We start from the raw sequence: 20,201 nt of genomic DNA, 5'->3' as shown, positions 1-20,201 counted from the left end.
TTTAATTTCCCCAAAGAAAGTCGATGAACGGCTGCCACCTGCGGGTGAACCCGACGATTGACCCTCTTAAGGCGAACTTTATTTTCTCAAGACTGAGAAACCCAGTCATGTCACTAACCCAGGTCTCTACACTCGGGGGTTTCGAGTCCCTCCACATTAATAAGATTCGTCTCCAGGCTACCAGGGAGGCAAAGGCCAAGACGCCAGCCTCTTTTGCCCCCTGAACTCCCGGCTCTTCTGACACTCCAAAGATCGCTACCTCCGGATTCGGCACCACCCGTGTTTTTAGCACCGTGGACATTGCCTTCGCAAAACCCTGCCAAAACCATCTAAGCTTCGGGCATGCCCAAAACATGTGGACATGATTTGCTGGGCTTCCCGCGCACCTCGCACACCTATCCTCTACCCCGAGAAACTTGCTCATCCTAGCCATTGTCATGTGTGCCCGGTGGACTACCTAAAATTGTATCAGGCTAAGCCTGGCACATGATGAGAGATATTAACCCTGCTCAGGGCATCTGCCCATAGACCTGCCTCTATCTCGCCTCCTAGCTCTTCCTCCCACTTGCCCTTAAAGTTCCTCCACCGGAGTTTCCTCCGCCTCCGAAAACTCCTGGTAAATTTCTTAAACCTTCCCCTCTTCCACCCAGGTACTGGAGACTACTCTATCCTGTATCCCCCATGGCAGCAGCAGCAGAAAGGCCGGAACCTGCTTTCTCAGGAAGTCTCACACCTGCAAATACCTAAACCCGTTCCCTGCTGGCAATTCAAATTTATCCTCCAAGGCTTTCAAGCTTGGAAAGCTCCAATGTGTGTATAGATTCCCCCGTCCTTCTAATTCCTGCCCTTTGCCATCTCCCTAACCCACCATCCCGCCTACCTGGTATAAACCGATGATTATTATAAATCAGGGTCCAAATCGATGCTCCCTCCACTCTCTTATACCTCCTCCATTGACCCCAGATTCTCAGAGCCACCACTACCACCGGACTTGGAGTATCGGGCCGGCGAGGACGGCAGAGGTGCCATTATCAGTGCTCCCAAACTTGTGTCTTTGCATGACGCCGCCTCCATCCGCTCCCACACCGACCCCTCCCCCACTACCCGCTTCCTAATCATGGCTATATTAGCCGCCTAGTAGTAATTGCAGATGTTCGGCAGCGATTGTTCAGCCAATCCACCCTCCCCCTGGCTGTGCTTGAAAAAGGTCTTTGGGATGAAGATGGGGAGGCACTGAAAGACAAACAGAAATCTGGGGAGGACCGTCATTTTCACAGTCTGCATCCGCCCCGCCAGTGATAGCGGGAGCATGTCCCCTCTCTTAAAGTCCCCTTCCATTTGCTCTACCAGCCGGGATAGGTTTAACTTGTGCAGCGCCTCCCATTCCCGAGCCACCTGGATTCCCAGATACCGAAAGCGCTTTGCTACCATTCTAAGCGGCAGCTCTCCCAGTCTCTTCTCCTGCCCTCTTGCCTGGATCGCAAACATATCGCTATGCCCCATGTTCAATTCCCCATGTTCAATTTATACCCTGAAAAATTGCCAAATTCCTCCAGGATTCGCATTACTTCCTCCATCCCTCCAACGGGTTTGAAATATACAAGAGCAGATTATCTGCGTAGAGCGAGACCCGGTGCCCCCCCCCTCCTCCCTCCCCCAAACCGGCCCTTTCCAGCTCCTAGAGGCTCTTAACGCCATGGCCAATGGCTCTATGGCCAGAGCAAACAGTAACGGGGAGAGGGGGCACCCTTGCCTCGTCCCTCGGTGTACTTTATAATACCCCGACCTCAGCCGGTTCGTGTACACACTCGCTACTGGTGCCTGATAGAGCAACCCGTACCCAGTCAATAAAGCCCTCATCAAACCCAAACCCGTCCCAGCGCCTCCCACAGGTAATTCCACTCCACACGATCAAAAGCCTTCTCCGCATCCATCGCTACCACCACCTCCGCCTCCTCTCCTTCTGAGGGCATCATAATAACATTCAAAAGCCTTCGAACATTGGCCTTTGAGTTGCCTGCCCTTTACAAATCCCGTCTGGTCTCCCCTATCACCCCCGGGACACAGTCCTCTATCCTTGTGGCCAGTATCTTAGCCAGCAGTTTGGCGCACACATTCAGTAGGGAAATTGGCCTGTATGACCCGCATTGCTCAATATCCTTCTCCCGTTTCAGGATCAATGAAATCGAGGCCTGCGACATTGTTGGGGGGAGGACTCCCTTCTCTCTTGCTTCATTAAATGTCCTCAGTAGGAGTGGGCTCAATATCTCTGAAAACTTCTTCTAGAATTCCATCGGATAGCCATCAGGCCCCGGGGCCTTGCCCGACTGCATGCCCTCCAGCCCCTCAATTATTTCCTCAATCTCAATTGGGGCTCCCAGCCCTTCCACCAGATCCTCATCTACCCTCGGAAACCTCAATTGATCGAAAAACTGCCTCATCCCCTCCACCCGGGAGTTCTGACTCATATAGTTTACTATAGAAGTCCTTAAACACCTCATTCGCCCCCACTGGGTCCAGGACAGTATTCCAGGCTCTACTATTTACCTATCTCCCTTTTCCTGAGCTGGTGCGCTAACATTCTGCTTGCCTTTTCCCCGTACTCATAAATCATCCCCCTTGCCTTCCTCAACTGTTCCACCGCTTTGCCCGTGGTCAACAGCCCAAACTCCGCCTATAACCTCCGCTGCTCCCTCAGTAGCCCTGTGTCCAGGGCCTCCGAGTACCTCCTGTCCACCTGGAGTATCTCCTCAACTAACCTATCCCTCTCAGCCCGTTCCATCTTTTCTCTGTGGGCCCGTATCGAGATTAATTCCCCTCTGACCACTGCCTTCAAAGCTTCCCAAACCGTCGCTGCAGAAACGTCCCCCGTATCATTAGTTTCCAGGTCGTTCTGGATGGACTTGTTAACCCGCCCACAAATCGCTTTGTCCGCTAGCAACCCCACATTCACTCTCCACAGTGGGTGCTGCCCTCTCTCCACACTAACCCGTAGATCCACACAATGTGGGACATGATCCGACACTGCGATTGCCGAGTATGCAGTATGCACCACCCCTGGTATTAACGCCCTGCACAGAACAAAAAAGTTGATGCGAGAGTATACCTTGTGGACATGTGAGGAAAAAGAAAACGTCTTCACTCTTGGCCGTGCAAACCTCCATGGGTCTACTCCCCCCTTTCATAAACCCCTTCAATTCCTTTGCCGCGGCCGGCCTCCTCCCTGTCCTGGATTTTGACCGGTCCAATTCCGGATCAATGACTGCGTTAAAAATCGCCTCCCATAATCAGGTTATGTGACTCTAAGTCTGGGATCTTACCCAACACCCGCCTCATAAATTCCACATTGTCCAATTCGGAACACATGTTCACGAGTACCACCCGCTCCCACACACCATTATGTACCTACCACCCTTTTCTGACACGATTCTTCCTGCCTCGAATGCCACTCGTTTGGTGATCAAGATCGCTACCCCCCCTGGTCTTTGAGTCCAGCCCGGAATGGAATACTTGGCTAACCCACCCCTTTCTCAATCTCGTCTGGTCTATAACCTTTAGGTGTGTCTCTTGTAGCATTGTGACGTCCACCTTCAGCCCCCTCGAATGCGCATACACGCGAGCCCTCTTGATCGGCCCATTCAACCCTCGAACGTTCCATGTAATCAGCCTGGTCGGGGGGCCTCCCGCCGCCCCCACTGACTAGCCATCAACTTTTTTAGGTCAGCCTCTGGCTCGCGCCCTCCGCCTCCTTGAGCTCCCCCTCGGGCATTCGCCATTCCCGACCTCTCATTTGTCCCCTAGTAACAGTTCCTCCCCTTCGGCTAAGCAGCTCCCCCCCCCCCCCCCCCCCCCCCCCCCCCCCCCCCAGCACCAACACTAGAAACCCAACCCCCCCAAGTCAAGCTCCAGCTTAACACCTGCTCGCCCCCCACTGTGCTTCTGTGAGTCAGCTGACCCATGCTGACTTGATAGCGCCTGCCCATGGCACCAAGCAGTCTCTCCCCTCTCTCCCCCCCAACTTGAACAAACATATTAAAAGCATCACATTCCCCAGTAAACAAACATCAGAAAAAAGTGAGTAAACAGCCACTTTAGAAAAAAAAACACCCAAAAACAGAACCGGCCCCAAAGACCACCCCCCCTCTCACCAGCTCCCTGCAAGCCAAAGTTACCTTTAGCCATACAAACAGCCCCTTCTTACACATAACATTACTTATACCCAGCACAACAAATCGCCACCACAGTACTCTCCAAGGCTAGTGTCTTTTAGATCGCCTCCAGCCTCTTTTCTTTAATAAAAGTCCATACTTCATCTGGTGTTTCGAAGTAGAAGTCCTGTTCCTCATGTGTGACCTACAGATGGGCTGGGTACAACATCCCGAACTTCACGCCCTTCTTAAAGAGGGCCATTTTTGCCCGATTAAACCCAGCTCGCCTCTTGGCCAAATCCACGCCCAGGTCCTGATAAATGCACAGCTCACAATTCTCCCATTTGCTGCTCCGTTCCTTCTTGACCCACCGCAGAATGTGTTCCTTGTCCAGGAATCGGAGAAAGCGTACCACCACCACCCTCGGCGGCTCATTCGCTCGGGGCTTCTTCGCGAGGGCTCTGTGCACTCTATCCGCTTCCAGGAGCCGAGGGAACATCTCAGCCCCCATCAACTTCTCCAGCATGTCCATCACATAAGCCCTTGCATCCGATCCCTCACTGCCTTCAGGGAGGCCGACAATTCTAGGATTCTGCCTCCTGGACCTGTTCTCCAGGTCCTCCAGCATTCTTCTCTGGCAGTCGTTCATCATCTCCACTTTGGTCTCCAGCACGGTTATGTATTCCTCATGCTCGGGCACCTTTTTCTCCACCCCCTGGATCGCTCTTCCGTGGGTCTCTTCATTCTGCACAACTTGATCAATCGAAGCCTTAATCGGGTCCAGCGTCTCCTTTTTCAGTTTGGCGAAGCAATCCTCGAAAAACTTGACCAGCTGCTCCGTCGACCACTGTGCCATCTCCCCACGGCCCTTACTCTCCGCCATGCTTTCCCGCGATACCGGCTCTGCTCGCGTCTTCCTTATCAGACTTTGTCTTCGCACACGGCCACTTCTGGTCCAATTCTCCATACACCAGAGGGGGATTTCTCCTCACTGTCTCACACTTCACCGATTTATCCCATAAAATCCAGGAAAAAAAGGTCCAAAAGTCCGTCACCGGCGGGAGCTATCAAATGTGCGACCTACTCCTCCATGGCCGCCACCAGAAGTGCAAATTAAGCACTCTTACTAATATAGAACATAGAACATAGAAAAATACAGCACAGAACAGGCCCTTCGGCCCACGATGTTGTGCCGAACCTTTGTTCTAGATTAATCATAGATTATCATAGAATTTACAGTGCTGTCAGATTGGCAATGCAGCAAATGTAATAAATGTTAATGACCATTCTAACTTTCAATGCTCTATGTACAGAAATAAAGGAAGTTTCCAAAAATTCTGAAATTACAAAATCACAAGGCTGAGATGAAGGTAGCATGAGCTCGCAACTTCCTCACTGACAATCGCTGCCAGATTGCCACTTTGGATGGACCTACCCTTGTTGAAATTCCAAAGGGGCGGTTGTGTGCACGCAGGGTGTCCCGTGCGTACCTCGATCCATGTGCTTAAATAGTTTTTCTTTAAAACATTTGGAGTGCTTAATTATTGTTTTCCAATTAAGGGGCAATTTAGCGTGGCCAATCCACCTACCCTGCACATCTTTAGGTTGTGGGAGTGAAACCCACGCAGACACGGGCACAATGTGCAAATTCCACACAGACAGTGATCCAGGGCCAGGATCGAATCCGGGTCTTCAGCACCGCAGACAGCAGTGCAAACCACTGCGCTGCACCAGAGTGCTTAAATAGTTACCCTGGAGTTAGATGGGTTTTTCCCTCTCTAACTCTTTCAGAGTAACTATTAGGGCAAAACTGGAAGAACCGCCCAAAGTTAGCGATTTAAATCGCTTCCGTCGGATGGTTCCCCGCCGAGCATAATTTTCCTCTGGAAGTCAGCACTCCGGGACAATTGCGGGGTAAACGCTTACAGGGAACTTCCTAAAGGGATTCCCCAGTGCATCCCAAATGCAAGGTTGGGAAACCAGGAAATTATGGGCATGAGTTAATTTCCATATGGAGTTACCTTGCATGACCTGCGCACAATAAATAAATAATCAGCCAAAAACCTGATCAAAAACCTGATCAAATGTCAAACATTTGTACAAGACAATATTATTTTCATTATTTGGCAAGTGTTTTGTGGCAACCCACTTTAACCTAAAAAGCAATATTCAAGCCACAACATTTATCATCTTTCAAAACTCTTCACATTTTCTCTCGACATTTGCTGCCATGAAAGCATCACATGAAATGAAAAGAAAATCGCTCATTGTCACAAGTAGGCTTCAAATGAAGTTACTGTGAAAAGCCCCTCGTCGCCACATTCAGCGCCTGTTCGGGGAGGCTGGTACGGGAATTGAACCGAGCTGCTGGCCTGCCTTGGTTTGCTTTCAAAGCCAGCGATTTAGCATGATAAAGGAGACAATAGTGTTCTCGTACGTATTGGAGAGTAATCTGGACAAGTAGCAGAGCATTGCTCACCTTATTCTGGTCAGTCGCAAACTCTAAACAGCAATGATCAAGGATCAGCAGTAAGAATGGTATGGATACAAAACTCTCAAGAGTGGGTTTCAGAGTACACCGATTCTGCTACTGGACTCAAAATCAAGATACCAGCAGTAGGAATCTCACCATGGTAAATTGTGGAAATTAATTCAATAAATCTGATAATCTGTGGGACAGCATGGAAACAAAATGACCAGGAAAGCATTTTGTTAAAAAAACAAGGTTTAAATTACTCCCAATGCACTTTGACCTAGCAAATCACTCAATTGTAAAAACAATCATGCTACCACTTTTTCAGGGCTAATATGGGTAGGTAATAAATGTGGAATCACCCACATCCTTGGAATATTGTATTTTAAAAAACAAGGTCCGATACAATTTTCCACCCCCAAGAATGCGAAAGGCAACTACTATGACCACAGTTCAGATTGGGAAATGCAGTAAAGATTAGAGATAAATCCAAGGATACTCCTAGTTTGTGTATCTTAGTATTAGTGCACATGTATATTTATGCACTGAATTCTGGGGAGGTGGGGCAAAACAAAATTTTTAATATTCCTTTTCAAATTAACCTATTTTTCCTATTTTATTTGTTCACTGGTGCCTCCAATACCAACTAGCGTTCATTGCAAAAATTGTGCAGAAAGTGAACTATTCATGGTTAACTAAGGAGTTGAAGGGTCATATTAAATTGAAAGAAAATGCTTTCAATGTTGAGGTGATTAATGATAGGCCAGAAGACTGAGAACGTTTGAGAGATAAGCAAAGGATAACTAATAGAAATAGAGATTGAAAACAGATGAGTGTCAGCTAGCTAGCAAGAAGTACAAAAACAAACAGTAAGGACCTCTACAAGTTCATAAAAAGGAAGGGAATAGCTAAAGTAAACATTGGTCTCTTAGAAATTAATGCTGGAGACTTAATAATGGGAAATAAAGAAATGGCAGAGAGCTTGAACAAATCTTTTGTATCTGCATTCACAGCAGAAGACAATAAAAATATCCCAATCGTAGTAGAAAATCAGGGGCAAATAGACAGATGAACAATGATAATTTGAGAAAATGACTGCGCAAACTTATGGGACTAAAGGCTGACAGGTCCATCGGACATGAAGGCCTGCATCCTCGGTTGTTAAAAGAAATGGCTGCAGCGATGAATGATGCATTGGTCGTAATCTTCCAAAACTTCCTAGATTCTGGACAGATCCCACTGGATTCAAAAACCACAAATGTAACATTCCCACTCAAGAAAGGAGAGAAGCAGAAAGCAGAAAACTATAGGATAGTTCATGAGAAAATGCCGGAATCCATTATTAAGGCATTAGTAGCAACACATTTAGAGAATCATAATACAATCAAGCACTGCTATAAGGGAAATTGTATTTGACAAATTTAGAGTTGTGGACGTAACAAATAAGGTGGATAAAGAGGAACCAGAAGATGCATTTTGATTTCCAAATGACATTCGATAAGGTGCCACATAAAAGGTTACTGCAGAAGGGCTCATGGTGTGGGGCGGTATACTAGAATGGTTAGAACATTGCCAAATTAAAAAGAAAACAGAGGGCAAGGTTAAATGGGTCATTTTCGGGTTGGCAAACTGTCATTAGTGGAATGCCACATGTTTATCATCTATATTAATGACTTGACTGAAGTGTTCAATTATAGGGCGGCATGAACTTCCGGGTGCGGCGATGACCAGCTGAGTCGCACGTTTCGGCAGCTCCCGGTGGAACGGACTTTTGGGCTCTTGATAGGAGCCCCAACGGCAATTTTAACGGCTAAAAACACCGTGCGGTAGACCAGAAGGGTGTTCCCCCTGGACACGGATGGAAAAAGGAGAGGAAAGTGGCCGGATTGCAGCGGATCCTTTGGAACAACGGCAAGGAAGGCAAGCAGAAACCAAGATGGCGTCGGAAGGTGGCAGTTTCATATGGGGCCCTGAACAACAAGAGTTCTTGAAACGCTGCGTGGAGGAGATAAAAAAGGAAATGAAGAAAGAGTTGTTGGCCCCGATATTACAGGCGATTGAAGGGCTGAAAGAGGAACAAAAGACCCAGGAGCAGGAGCTTCGGGTCGTGAAGGCGAAAGCAGCAGAGAATGAGAACGATATACAGGGCCTGGTGGTGAAGTCGGAGATACAGGAGGCACACCAGAAACGATCTGTGGAGAGGTTGGAGGCACTGGAAAACAACGCAAGGAGGAACAACTTGAGGATTCTTGGCCTTCCTGAAGGTGTGGAGGGGGCGGACGTCGGGGCATATGTGAGCACGATGCTGCACTCGTTAATGGGAGCGGAGGCCCCGACGGGTCCGTTGGAGGTGGAGGGAGCATACCGAGTTATGGTGCGAGGATCGAGAGCAGGAGAAACTCCCAGAGCCATAGTGGTGAGATTCCTCCGTTTTAAGGATAGAGAAATGGTCCTTAGATGGGCAAAGAAAACTCGGTGTGGTAAATGGGAGAACGCGGTGATCCGCGTTTATCAAGATTGGAGTGCGGAGGTGGCGAGAAGGAGGGCGAGCTTTAATCGGGCCAAAGCGGTACTTCACAAAAAGATAAAATTTGGAATGCTGCAACCGGCAAGACTGTGGGTCACATATCAAGGGAGGCACCACTACTTTGAAACGGCGGATGAAGCGTGGACTTTTATTGTAGAAGAAAAATTGGAATGATTGGATTATGAAAATGAACGTTTGGACAAAGTGGTGGGGCGAATGGGGGGGGGCGAAGAGGGGTTTTATGTTTTAATCCTGCGGTATGGTAACTTTTCTTTCTCCCACAGGTGGTGATGGGGGGAGGTGGGGAGCGAGAGGAGATGGGGCGTTGGCCATGGGAGGCGGGGCCGAGGGAGAGGCGCGGGCTTGGTTCCCGCGCTATGATAATTATGGCGGGAATAGAGAAGCAGGAAGGAGGGGGCGTCGCACGGTGCGAGCCGTGATCACGGGGGGAAGCAGAGGTCAGCCAGAGTTTGCTGACTTCTGGGAGCAACATGGGGGGAGTAATTACGCTAGCGGGGGGTCTAGCGGGGGGGGGGGGGGAAGGGGGGAATTACTGGGTTGCTGCTGCTGGGGAAAGGGGGAAGTGGGTACGGGAAAGGATGGGCGGGGGGGCACCGTCTGGGAGAGATACAGCTGCGTGGGAACTGGGTGAGAAGCTGGAAAAAGATGATGGCTAACCGGCAAGGGGGGGGGGGGGGGGGGGGGGGGGGGAAGCCCCCCAACTCGGCTGATCACGTGGAACGTGAGGGGGCTTAACGGGCCGATAAAGAGGGCACGAGTACTCGCACACCTTAAGAAACTTAAAGCAGATGTGGTTATGCTACAGGAAACGCACCTGAAATTGATAGACCAGGTTAGGTTGCGCAAAGGATGGGTGGGGCAGGTGTTCCATTCGGGGCTGGATGCGAAAAACAGGGGGGTGGCTATATTAGTGGGGAAGCGGGTAATGTTCGAGGCGAAGATTATAGTGGCGGATAACGGGGGCAGATACGTGATGGTGAGTGGCAAATTACAGGGAGAGATGGTGGTTTTGGTAAACGTGTATGCCCCGAACTGGGACGATGCCAACTTTATGAGGCGAATGCTAGGACGCATCCCAGACCTAGAGACCGGAAAGCTGATAATGGGGGGAGACTTTAACACGGTGTTGGAACCAAGGCTGGATAGGTCGAAGTCCAGGACTGGTAGGAGGCCGGCAGCAGCCAAGGTGCTTAAGGATTTTATGGAGCAGATGGGAGGGGTGGACCCGTGGAGATTCAGTAGACCTAGGAGTAAGGAGTTCTCGTTTTTCTCCTATGTCCATAAAGTCTATTCACGCATAGACTTTTTTGTGTTGGGTAGGGCATTGATCCCGAGGGTGAGGGGAACGGAATATACGGCTATAGCCATTTCGGATCATGCCCCACACTGGGTAGACTTGGAAATAGGGGAGGAAACAAGAGGGCGCCCACCCTGGAGAATGGACATGGGACTAATGGCGGATGAGGGGGTGTGCCTAAGGGTGAGGGGATGCATTGAAAAGTACTTGGAACTCAATGACAATGGGGAGGTTCAGGTGGGAGTGGTCTGGGAGGCGTTGAAGGCGGTGGTTAGGGGGGAGCTGATATCAATAAGGACACATAAAGGGAAGCAGGAGAGTAAGGAACGGGAGCGGTTGCTGCAAGAACTTTTGAGGGTGGATAGACAATATGCGGAAGCACCGGAGGAGGGACTGTACAGGGAAAGGCAAAGGCTGCATGTGGAATTTGACTTGCTGACTACAGGCACTGCAGAGGCACAATGGAGGAAGGCGCAGGGTGTACAGTATGAATATGGAGAGAAGGCGAGCAGATTGCTGGCACACCAATTGAGGAAAAGGGGAGCAGCGAGGGAAATAGGGGGGGTGAGGGACGAGGAAGGAGAGACGGAGCGGGGAGCGGAGAGAGTGAACGAAGTGTTCAAGACATTTTATAAAAAATTGTATGAAGCTCAACCCCCGGATGGGAGGGAGAGAATGATGGATTTTTTGGATCGGCTGGAAATTCCCAAGGTGGAAGAGCAGGAAAGGGTGGGACTGGGAGCACAGATCACGGTAGAAGAAGTGGTGAAAGGAATTAGGAACATGCAGACGGGAAAGGCCCCGGGACCGGACGGATTCCCAGTTGAATTTTACAGAAAATATTTGGACTTGCTCGCCCCGCTACTGACGAGGACCTTTAACGAGGCAAAGGAAAGGGGACAACTGCCCCCGACTATGTCAGAAGCAACGATATCGCTTCTCTTAAAGAAGGAAAAGGATCCGCTACAATGCGGGTCCTACAGACCAATTTCCCTCCTCAATGTGGATGCCAAGGTCCTGGCCAAGGTAATGGCAATGAGAATAGAGGAATGTGTCCCGGGGGTGGTACATGAGGACCAAACTGGGTTTGTGAAGGGGAGACAGCTGAACACGAATATACGGAGGCTGTTAGGGGTAATGATGATGGCCCCACCAGAGGGTGAAACGGAGATAGTAGTGGCGATGGATGCCGAGAAAGCATTTGATAGAGTGGAATGGGATTATCTGTGGGAGGTGTTGAGGAGATTTGGGTTTGGAGAGGGGTATGTTAGATGGGTGCAGCTGTTGTATAGGGCCCCAGTGGCGAGTGTGGTCACGAATGGACGGGGATCGGCATATTTTCGGCTCCATAGAGGGACAAGGCAGGGATGTCCTCTGTCCCCATTACTGTTTGCACTGGCGATTGAGCCCCTGGCGATAGCGCTGAGAGTTTCCAAGAGATGGAGGGGAATACTTAGGGGAGGAGAAGAACACCGGGTATCTTTATATGCGGATGATCTGCTACTATATGTGGCGGATCCAGCGGAGGGGATGCCAGAAATAATGCGGATACTTGGGGAGTTTGGGGATTTTTCAGGGTATAAATTGAACATGGGGAAGAGTGAGCTGTTTGTGGTGCATCCAGGGGAGCAGAGTAGAGAAATAGAAGACCTACCGTTGAGGAAGGTAACAAGAGACTTTCGTTACCTGGGGATCCAGATAGCTAAGAATTGGGGCACATTGCACAGGCTAAATTTGACGCGGTTGGTGGAACAGATGGAGGAAGATTTCAAGAGATGGAATATGGTAGCATTGTCAATGGCAGGGAGGGTGCAGGCGGTTAAGATGGTGGTCCTCCCGAGATTCCTCTTTGTGTTTCAGTGCCTCCCGGTGGTGATCACGAAGGCTTTTTTCAAAAGGATAGAAAAGAGTATCATGGGTTTTGTTTGGGCCGGGAAGACTCCGAGAGTGAGGAAGGGATTCTTACAGCGTAGTAGGGATAGGGGGGGGCTGGCACTACCGAGCCTAAGTGAGTATTATTGGGCCGCTAATATTTCAATGGTGAGTAAGTGGATGGGAGAGGAGGAAGGAGCGGCGTGGAAGAGATTAGAGAGGGCGTCCTGTAGGGGGACCAGCCTGCAGGCTATGGTGACAGCCCCATTGCCGTTCTCACCAAGGAACTATACCACGAGTCCGGTGGTGGTAGCTACACTGAAGATTTGGGGACAGTGGAGACGACATAGGGGAAAGACCGGAGCATTGGGGGGGTCCCCGATAAGAAACAACCATAGGTTTGCCCCGGGGGGAATGGATGGGGGATATGGAATGTGGCAAAGAGCAGGTATAACGCAATTGAAAGATCTATTTGTGGATGGGAAGTTCGCGAGTCTGGGAGCGCTGACTGAGAAATATGGGTTGCCCCAAGGGAATGCATTCAGGTACATGCAATTGAGGGCTTTTGCGAGGCAACAGGTGAGGGAATTCCCGCAGCTCCCGACACAAGAGGTGCAGGACAGAGTAATCTCGAAGAAATGGGTGGGGGACGGTAAGGTGTCGGATATATATAGGGAAATGAGGGATGAAGGGGAGACTATGGTGGACGAACTAAAAGGGAAATGGGAAGAGGAGCTAGGGGACGAGATCGAGGAGGGGCTGTGGGCAGATGCCCTAAACAGGGTAAACTCGTCGTCCTCGTGCGCCAGGCTAAGCCTGATTCAGTTTAAGGTATTACACAGGGCACATATGACTGGAACACGGCTCAGTAAATTTTTTGGGGTGGAGGATAGGTGTGCGAGGTGCTCGAGAAGCCCAGCGAATCATACCCATATGTTTTGGTCATGCCCGGCACTACAGGGGTTTTGGATGGGGGTGACAAAGGTGCTTTCGAAAGTAGTAGGAGTCCGGGTCGAACCAAGCTGGGGGTTGGCTATATTTGGGGTTGCACAAGAGCCGGGAGTGCAGGAGGCGAGAGAGGCCGATGTTTTGGCCTTTGCGTCCCTAGTAGCCCGGCGCAGGATATTGCTAATGTGGAAAGAAGCCAAGCCCCCGGGGGTGGAGACCTGGATAAATGATATGGCGGGGTTCATAAAGTTAGAGCGGATTAAGTTCGTCCTAAGGGGGTCGGCTCAAGGGTTTACCAGGCGGTGGCAACCGTTCGTCGAATATCTTGCGGAAAGATAGATGGGGGAAAAAAGAAGGCAGCAGCAGCAGCCCAGGACTTGGGGGGGTGTGGGGGGGGGTGGGGGGGGGGTGTGGGGGGGGGGGGTGGCCTGAGACAAGGCAGTTGCCAATTAGGGCTAGTTTTTATTTTTGTTATTTAATATTTATTTATTTGTTGTTGTTTTCTTTTGTTCTTGTTTAAATAAAAAAGGTCATTATTATCTGTATTGTTATAATGTTGTGTAAAGGATGCACAATGTACTGTGTTGGTTGACCAAAAATTTTCAATAAAATATTATTTAAAAAAAAAAAAAAAATTATAGGGCGGCATGGTAGCAGAATGATTCGTACTGTTGCTTCACAACGTCAGGGACCCAAGTTCGATTCACAACTTGGGTCACTGTCTGTGCGGAGTTTGCACGTTCTCCCCGTGTCTGCATGGGTTTCCTCCGGATGCTCCAGTTTCCTCCCATAAGTCCCGAAAGACGTGCTTGTTAGGTGAATTGGACATTCTAAATTCTCCCTCAGTGTACCTGAACAGGTGCCGGAGTGTGGCGATAGGGGATTTTCATAGTAGCATAATTGCAGTGTTAATGTAGCCTACTTGTGACAGTAATAAAGATTATTATTATGCTGTGGCCAAATCTGCTGATGATACAAAGCTAGGTGGCAAAGCTAAGTTGTGAGGACACAAAAAGTCTGTAAAGGTTAAGTGACCGGGCAAAGATATGGCAGATGGAGTACAATGTGGGAAGATGTGTCGTTACCCACTTTGATGGGTAGAATTGACAAGAAAAACATTATTTAAATGGAGAGAGATTGTAGAATTATTTGGTACAGAGGGACTTGGATTTCCTCATATATGAAACAAACGGTTAGCATGCAGACCAACAAAAGTAATTAGGATGGCAAATGGAATGATGTCTTTATTGCAAAGGGGATGGAATATAAAAAAGGAGCGAAGCCTTGCTGCAACTGTACAGGGCATTGATGAGACATAATACTTAGAATCCTGCATGCAGTTTCGGTTTTCTTATTTAAAAGAAGGGATTATAGAATCACATAATCCCTACAATGCAGAGGAGGCCATTCAGCCGAGAGTCTGCACTGACCCTTGGGAAAGAGCACCCTATCTGGTCCCATGTCCCCACCCTATCCCCATAACCCAGTAACTTCACCTCTTTTGAACAATGGGGCAATTTAGCATGGCCAATCCACCTAACCGGCACATTTTTGGACTGTGGGAGGAAATTGGAGCACCCGGAGGAAACCCACACAGACACAGGGAAAAGGTGCAAACTCCACATAGTCACCCAAGGCCTGAAACATTAACTGTTTGTCTCTCCATAGATGCTGCCATAACTCATTGAGGAATTCCAGCATTTTCTGTTTATTGGCAAACTATAAAGGCATGGAAAATTACTTTATTTAGCAGCCAGTACAGAATTAGACGATTAGAGCTGTTGGGGAGGGTTTAAACTAATGTGGCAGGGGGATGGGAACCGATGCAGGAAGTTGGCAGGGGTTGGGAACCGATGCAGGAAGTTGGAAGGTAGTAAAACAGGGACAGAAACAAAAGGCAGTAAGGAGGAAAGTGTAAGGCAGAGAAGCCATAGTCAAAAATCAAAAAGGGTGACAGTACAGGGTACAGTATCCGGGCAATAGTAAGGGATAACATTGGTGCTATGGAGGATAAGGTTGAATCCATTTGGGTGGCCATCAGGAATAGTAAGGCGATAGTAGTCTATAGATCACCAAATAGTAACATTATGGTGGGGAACGCAATAAACAAAGAAATAACGGATGCATGTAGAAATGGTACAGCAGTTATCACGGGGGATTTTAATCTATATATCGATTGGTTTAACCAGGTAGGTCAAGGCAGCCTTGAGGAGGAGTTTATAGAATGTATCCGCGATAGTTTCCCAGAACAGTATGTAGTGCAACCTACGAGGGAACAAGCGGTCCTTGATCTGGTCCTGTGTAATGAGTCAGGATGAATTCATGATCTCATAGTTAAGGATCCTCTCGGAAGGAGCAATCACAATATAGTGGAATTTAAAATACAGATGGAGGGTGAGAAGGTAAAATCAAACACTAGTGTTTTGTGCTTAAACAAAGGAGATTACAATGGGATGAGAGAAGAACTAGCTAAGGTAGACTGGGAGCAAAGACTTTATGGTGAAACAGTAAAGTTGAGGAACAGTGGAGAACCTTCCAAGCGATTTTTCACAGTGCTCAGCAAAGGTTTGTACCAACAAAGGAAGGACGGTAGAAAGAGGGAAAATCGACCGTGGATATCTAAGGAAATAAGGGAGAGTATCAAATTGAAAGAAAAAGCATACAAAGTGGCAAAGATTATTGGGAGACTAGAGGACTGGGAAATCTTTAGGGGGCAACAGAAAGCTACTAAAATAGCTATAAAGAAGAGTAAGACAGATTATGAGAGTAAACTTGCTCAGAATATAAAAACAGATAGTAAACGTTTCTACAAATATATAAAACAAAAAGAGTGGCTAAGGTAAATATTGGACCTTTAGAGGATGAGAAGGGAGATTTAATAATGGGAGATGAGGAAATGGCTGAGGAACTGAACAGGTTTTTTGGGTCAGTCTTCACAGTGGAAGACACAAATAACATGCCAGTGATTGATAGAAATGAGGCTATGACAGGTGAGGACCTTGAGATGATTGTTATCACTAAGGGGGCAAGCTAATGGGGCTAAAGGTAGACAAGTCTCCTGGCCCCGATGGAATGCATCCCAGAGTGCTAAAAGAGATGGCTAGGGAAATTGCAAATGCACTAGTGATAATTTACCAAAATTCACTAGACTCTGGGGTGTTCCCAGCGGATTGAAAATTAGCAAACGTGACACCACTGTTTAAAAAAGGAGGTAGGCATAAAGCGAGTAATTATAGGCCAGTGAGCTTAACTTCAGTAGTAGGGAAGATGCTGGAATCTATCATCAAGGAAGAAATAGCGAGGCATCTGGATGGAAATTGTCCTATTGGGCAGACGCAGCATGGGTTCATAAAGGGCAGGTCGTGCCTAACTAATTTAGCGGAATTTTTTGAGGACATTACCAGTGCGATAGATAACGGGGAGCCATTGGATGTGGTATATCTGGATTTCCAGAAAGCCTTTGACAAGGTGCCACACAAAAGGTTGCTGCATAAGATAAAGATGCATGGCATTAAGGGGAAAGTAGTGGCATGGATAGAGGATTGGTTAATTAATAGAAAGCAAAGAGTGGGGATTAATGGGTGTTTCTCTGGTTGGCAATCAGTAGCTAGTGGTGTCCCTCAGGGATCAGTGTTCGGCCCACAATTGTTCACAATTTACATAGATGATTTGGAGTTGGGGACCAAGGGCAATGTGTCCAAGTTTGCAGTCGACACGAAGATGAGTGGTAAAGCAAAAGTGCAGAGGATACTGGAAGTCTGCAGAGGGATTTGGATAGGCTATGGCAATGGGCTAGGATCTGGCAGATGGAATACAATGTTGACAAATGTGAGTTTATCCATTTTGGTAGGAATAACAGCAAAAGGGATTATTTAAATAAAATATTAAAACATGCTGCTGTGCAGAGAGACCTGGGTGTGCTACTGCATGAGTCGCAAAAAGTTGGTTTACAGATGCAGCAGGTGATTAAGAAGGAGAATGGAATTTTGTCCTTCATTGCTAGAGGGATGGAGTTTAAGACTAGGGAGGTTATGCTGCAATTGTATAAGGTGTTAGTGAGGCCACACCTGGAGTATTGTGTTCAGTTTTGGTCTCCTTACTTGAGAAAGGACGTACTTGCACTGGAGGGTGTGCAGAGGAGATTCACTAGGTTAATCCCAGAGCTGAAGGGGTTGGATTACGAGGAGAGGTTGAGTAGACTGGGACTGTACTCGTTGGAATTTAGAAGGATGAGGGGGGATCTTATAGAAACATATAAAATTATGAAGGGAATGATAGGATAGATGCGGGCAGGTTGTTTCCACTGGCGGGTGAAAGCAGAACTAGGGGGCATAGCCTCAAAATAAGGGGAAGTAGATTTAGGACTGAGTTTAGGAGGAACTTCTTCACCCAAAGGGTTGTGAATCTATAGGATTCCTTGCCCAGTGAAGCAGTTGAGGCTCCTTCATTAAATGTTTTTAAGATAAAGATAGATAGTTTTTTGAAGAATAAAGGGATTAAGGGTTATGGTCTTCGGGCCGGAAAGTGGAGCTGAGTCCACAAAAGATCAGCCATGATCTCATTGAATGGCGGAGCAGGCTCGAGGGGCCAGATGGCCTACTCCTGCTCCTAGTTCTTATGTTCTTATGACAAGTGGGACATTATACTTGTCCCTTGTTTCTCAGGCTTGTGATGTGAAAAACCTGTTAAATACCAAAACCTATGCCGACAAGTTCACATACAACATCAAAAGGATGTTACTGGGTCCTTTACAGTTAAATAGCCCCACAATATTCACGATCTACACTCACTCAAGAAAAGTAAGCATCTGTGAATAAATGGCCTCCAACAAGAGTCAAGTGTCTTCAAAAAGGAGGAAAAACTACTCTCTCAGATCTTTTCAACACATATGAAAATGGATATTGACCTAAATACTTAATGAAATATAATCTTGATCTGAAAGAGTTTTGTAAGGAATATATACTTCACAGACTGAAATGCTTCCAGACTAAAGAAACTGAAGGTCTTAAAAACTAGCAAAGTAGCAAACACATTACCATGCAAAACATTTCTCATAGTAGTGTGATTTAAGTTGTCTATCTCCCACTACTGACACTACTCAACAATATACACAGTAAAACTATATTCATCCAAGACTCTATCACGACCAAGCTAGGGTAGTGCAGAAGCTGATCAGGAGCAGCAAGTTAGACTGATGACAGAAATGTTGTATGGACATCAATGAAGTGCATAGAGCTATCCCTGTATTTGCCAGATGTAGATCATGGTAATATTAAGCGGACCATAAGAAACTTTCCCCAAAATAATCCTTACATTTTACAGTAACAAGCATTATTGTTGGGGGGGGGGGGGGGGGGAAAGAGATCCTCAATGCACCACAGCAGCGGGTTGCAACTTAATTCCTAGACTTAAGCAAGCTAAATTCCTAGACTTCAACAAGCTAATAAAATGAGACCATTGTGCAATTGCGGAATATCAATTCAGGAATTGTTCCAATAAAGCTGCGCCTTCAGAAACAATGAAATAAATCCCATGTATTCCTATATTTAACTGCAGTAAAACTGCATGTCAGAGCTTGGGGCTGGCTGGATAGGATGCAACAGTAAGGAGACATGATGGCAAATATTGGAACACTCCATTGAAATGCTTCCCAGTGTCAATAATTTTTTTTAAAAAAACACGATGGTAGGGGGAGAAGAAACATGAAATGTAGAGGAGGGGGTGAAATTCAGAGTGAACGTTAAAAGCCTGAAGGCCTCTCTCACTCTTTACCCTACATTAGTCCAGCAACAACCACATTACAGATATATGGATATTTAAATGTCAGAAATCTCTTGAAAATGCTTCAACTTTCACAGGAGAAACGCCAGCCCTCTGCAGCCCCAGCGGAAACTTTTGTCCTTTTCTTGCGAATTCAACAAAAAAAAAACCCCACACAAAACAAAACAATAAACAAACTTAACTGTTAACTGCGGCACCTCGTCTCTCCGTCTGACACAAAAGCAGCTTTTCATGGCCACCCCACCCACCCCCTCCCCAATAAATAATTAATTTAAACACAAAGACGCCAGTCGGTCGGAGGGGCAGCTAGCTCTCCTCTCCACCCCCCCTCCAAGGCCTCAAGCCTCGGGCTTGCGTGAAGCCGTGCGCCGGGCAAGCAGCGCTGTAAGCGGGCCTGGGAGGGGGAAGGAGAGGCGAGCCGGCGGAAAGCAGCAAGGAGAAATAGGGGGGGGGGGGGGGGTGGAGAAAAACTAAAGCACCGACAACAGCAAAAATAAATAAAGCAAACGAAGAGGATAAATCCTTACCAAATTAAAAAAAAAACGACACTCGCGACAAAGCCTAGCGCTGGCTAAGGGATGTACAGGGGGGAGGAGGTGGTAGTGGTGTTTGGGGGGGGACACGGGTTATCTCTTTCTCTCTGCAGTAGTACCAGCAGCGGCGGCTTGACTTCTAATCATCCGAATTAAAGGAGCCGGATCCCCCTTCAGCCTCCACTGTGCCCCCTGTACCCCTCCCCTCTCCCAGAGCAGCTGTCAATCACTCACCCACAGGAGGCTCGGGCTGACTCACACCCAACCCACACACACATAAACCACCAAACCCATCTCTTCCTGTTGAGATGTCTCAGTTGGAACTGGAGCCCTCACCTCTCCAGTTCCGGAAGGTCTGTGAGCTCCCCTGACCACAGGCTTGCGACGGGCACAGACCTCCAAGCCGGTCCCGCTCTGGGGGTAAGGGCAGGGTTAGGTCGGGTCGCGGATGCCATCTTTCGGATCAGGTGTTAAACACCGCCGCCCCCACGAGTGGGATTCCACGACACCGTTCCAAGGGAACGCTGAACCCCGGACGTATTTGGAGGCAGGCGGGAATGTGGGGATGAGGTTACAATCCGATTCCCCCTTGCTGCCTCAT

The 20,201-nt window shown here is 48.1% G+C and overlaps 1 protein-coding gene across 5 annotated transcripts in view; it reads right to left on the bottom strand.

Annotated features, from left to right (window-relative positions):
• Positions 1-19,893, bottom strand: part of LOC140399179 (multivesicular body subunit 12B-like) — a 236,645-nt gene extending 216,752 nt beyond the window's left edge. For 2 of the 5 annotated variants that reach the window (XM_072488497.1, XM_072488496.1), the window contains exon 1: positions 19,595-19,764. Coding sequence is in view for 2 of the 5 variants with exons in the window: in XM_072488495.1 (XP_072344596.1) it covers positions 19,250-19,300 (51 nt within the window). In the remaining 3 variants the exon portion in view is untranslated. Of the gene's footprint in view, positions 1-19,249; positions 19,499-19,594; positions 19,765-19,834 lie in introns of those variants that run through there. The other 3 variants (XM_072488494.1, XM_072488500.1, XM_072488495.1) reach the window with 3 other exon arrangements.
• Positions 19,894-20,201: the final 308 nt, after the last annotated feature.

The sequence above is a fragment of the Scyliorhinus torazame genome, chromosome 22, assembly GCF_047496885.1.
Source record: "Scyliorhinus torazame isolate Kashiwa2021f chromosome 22, sScyTor2.1, whole genome shotgun sequence".
Taxonomy (NCBI): Eukaryota; Metazoa; Chordata; class Chondrichthyes; order Carcharhiniformes; family Scyliorhinidae; genus Scyliorhinus; species Scyliorhinus torazame.
This window is presented reverse-complemented; position numbering and strand designations above follow the sequence as displayed.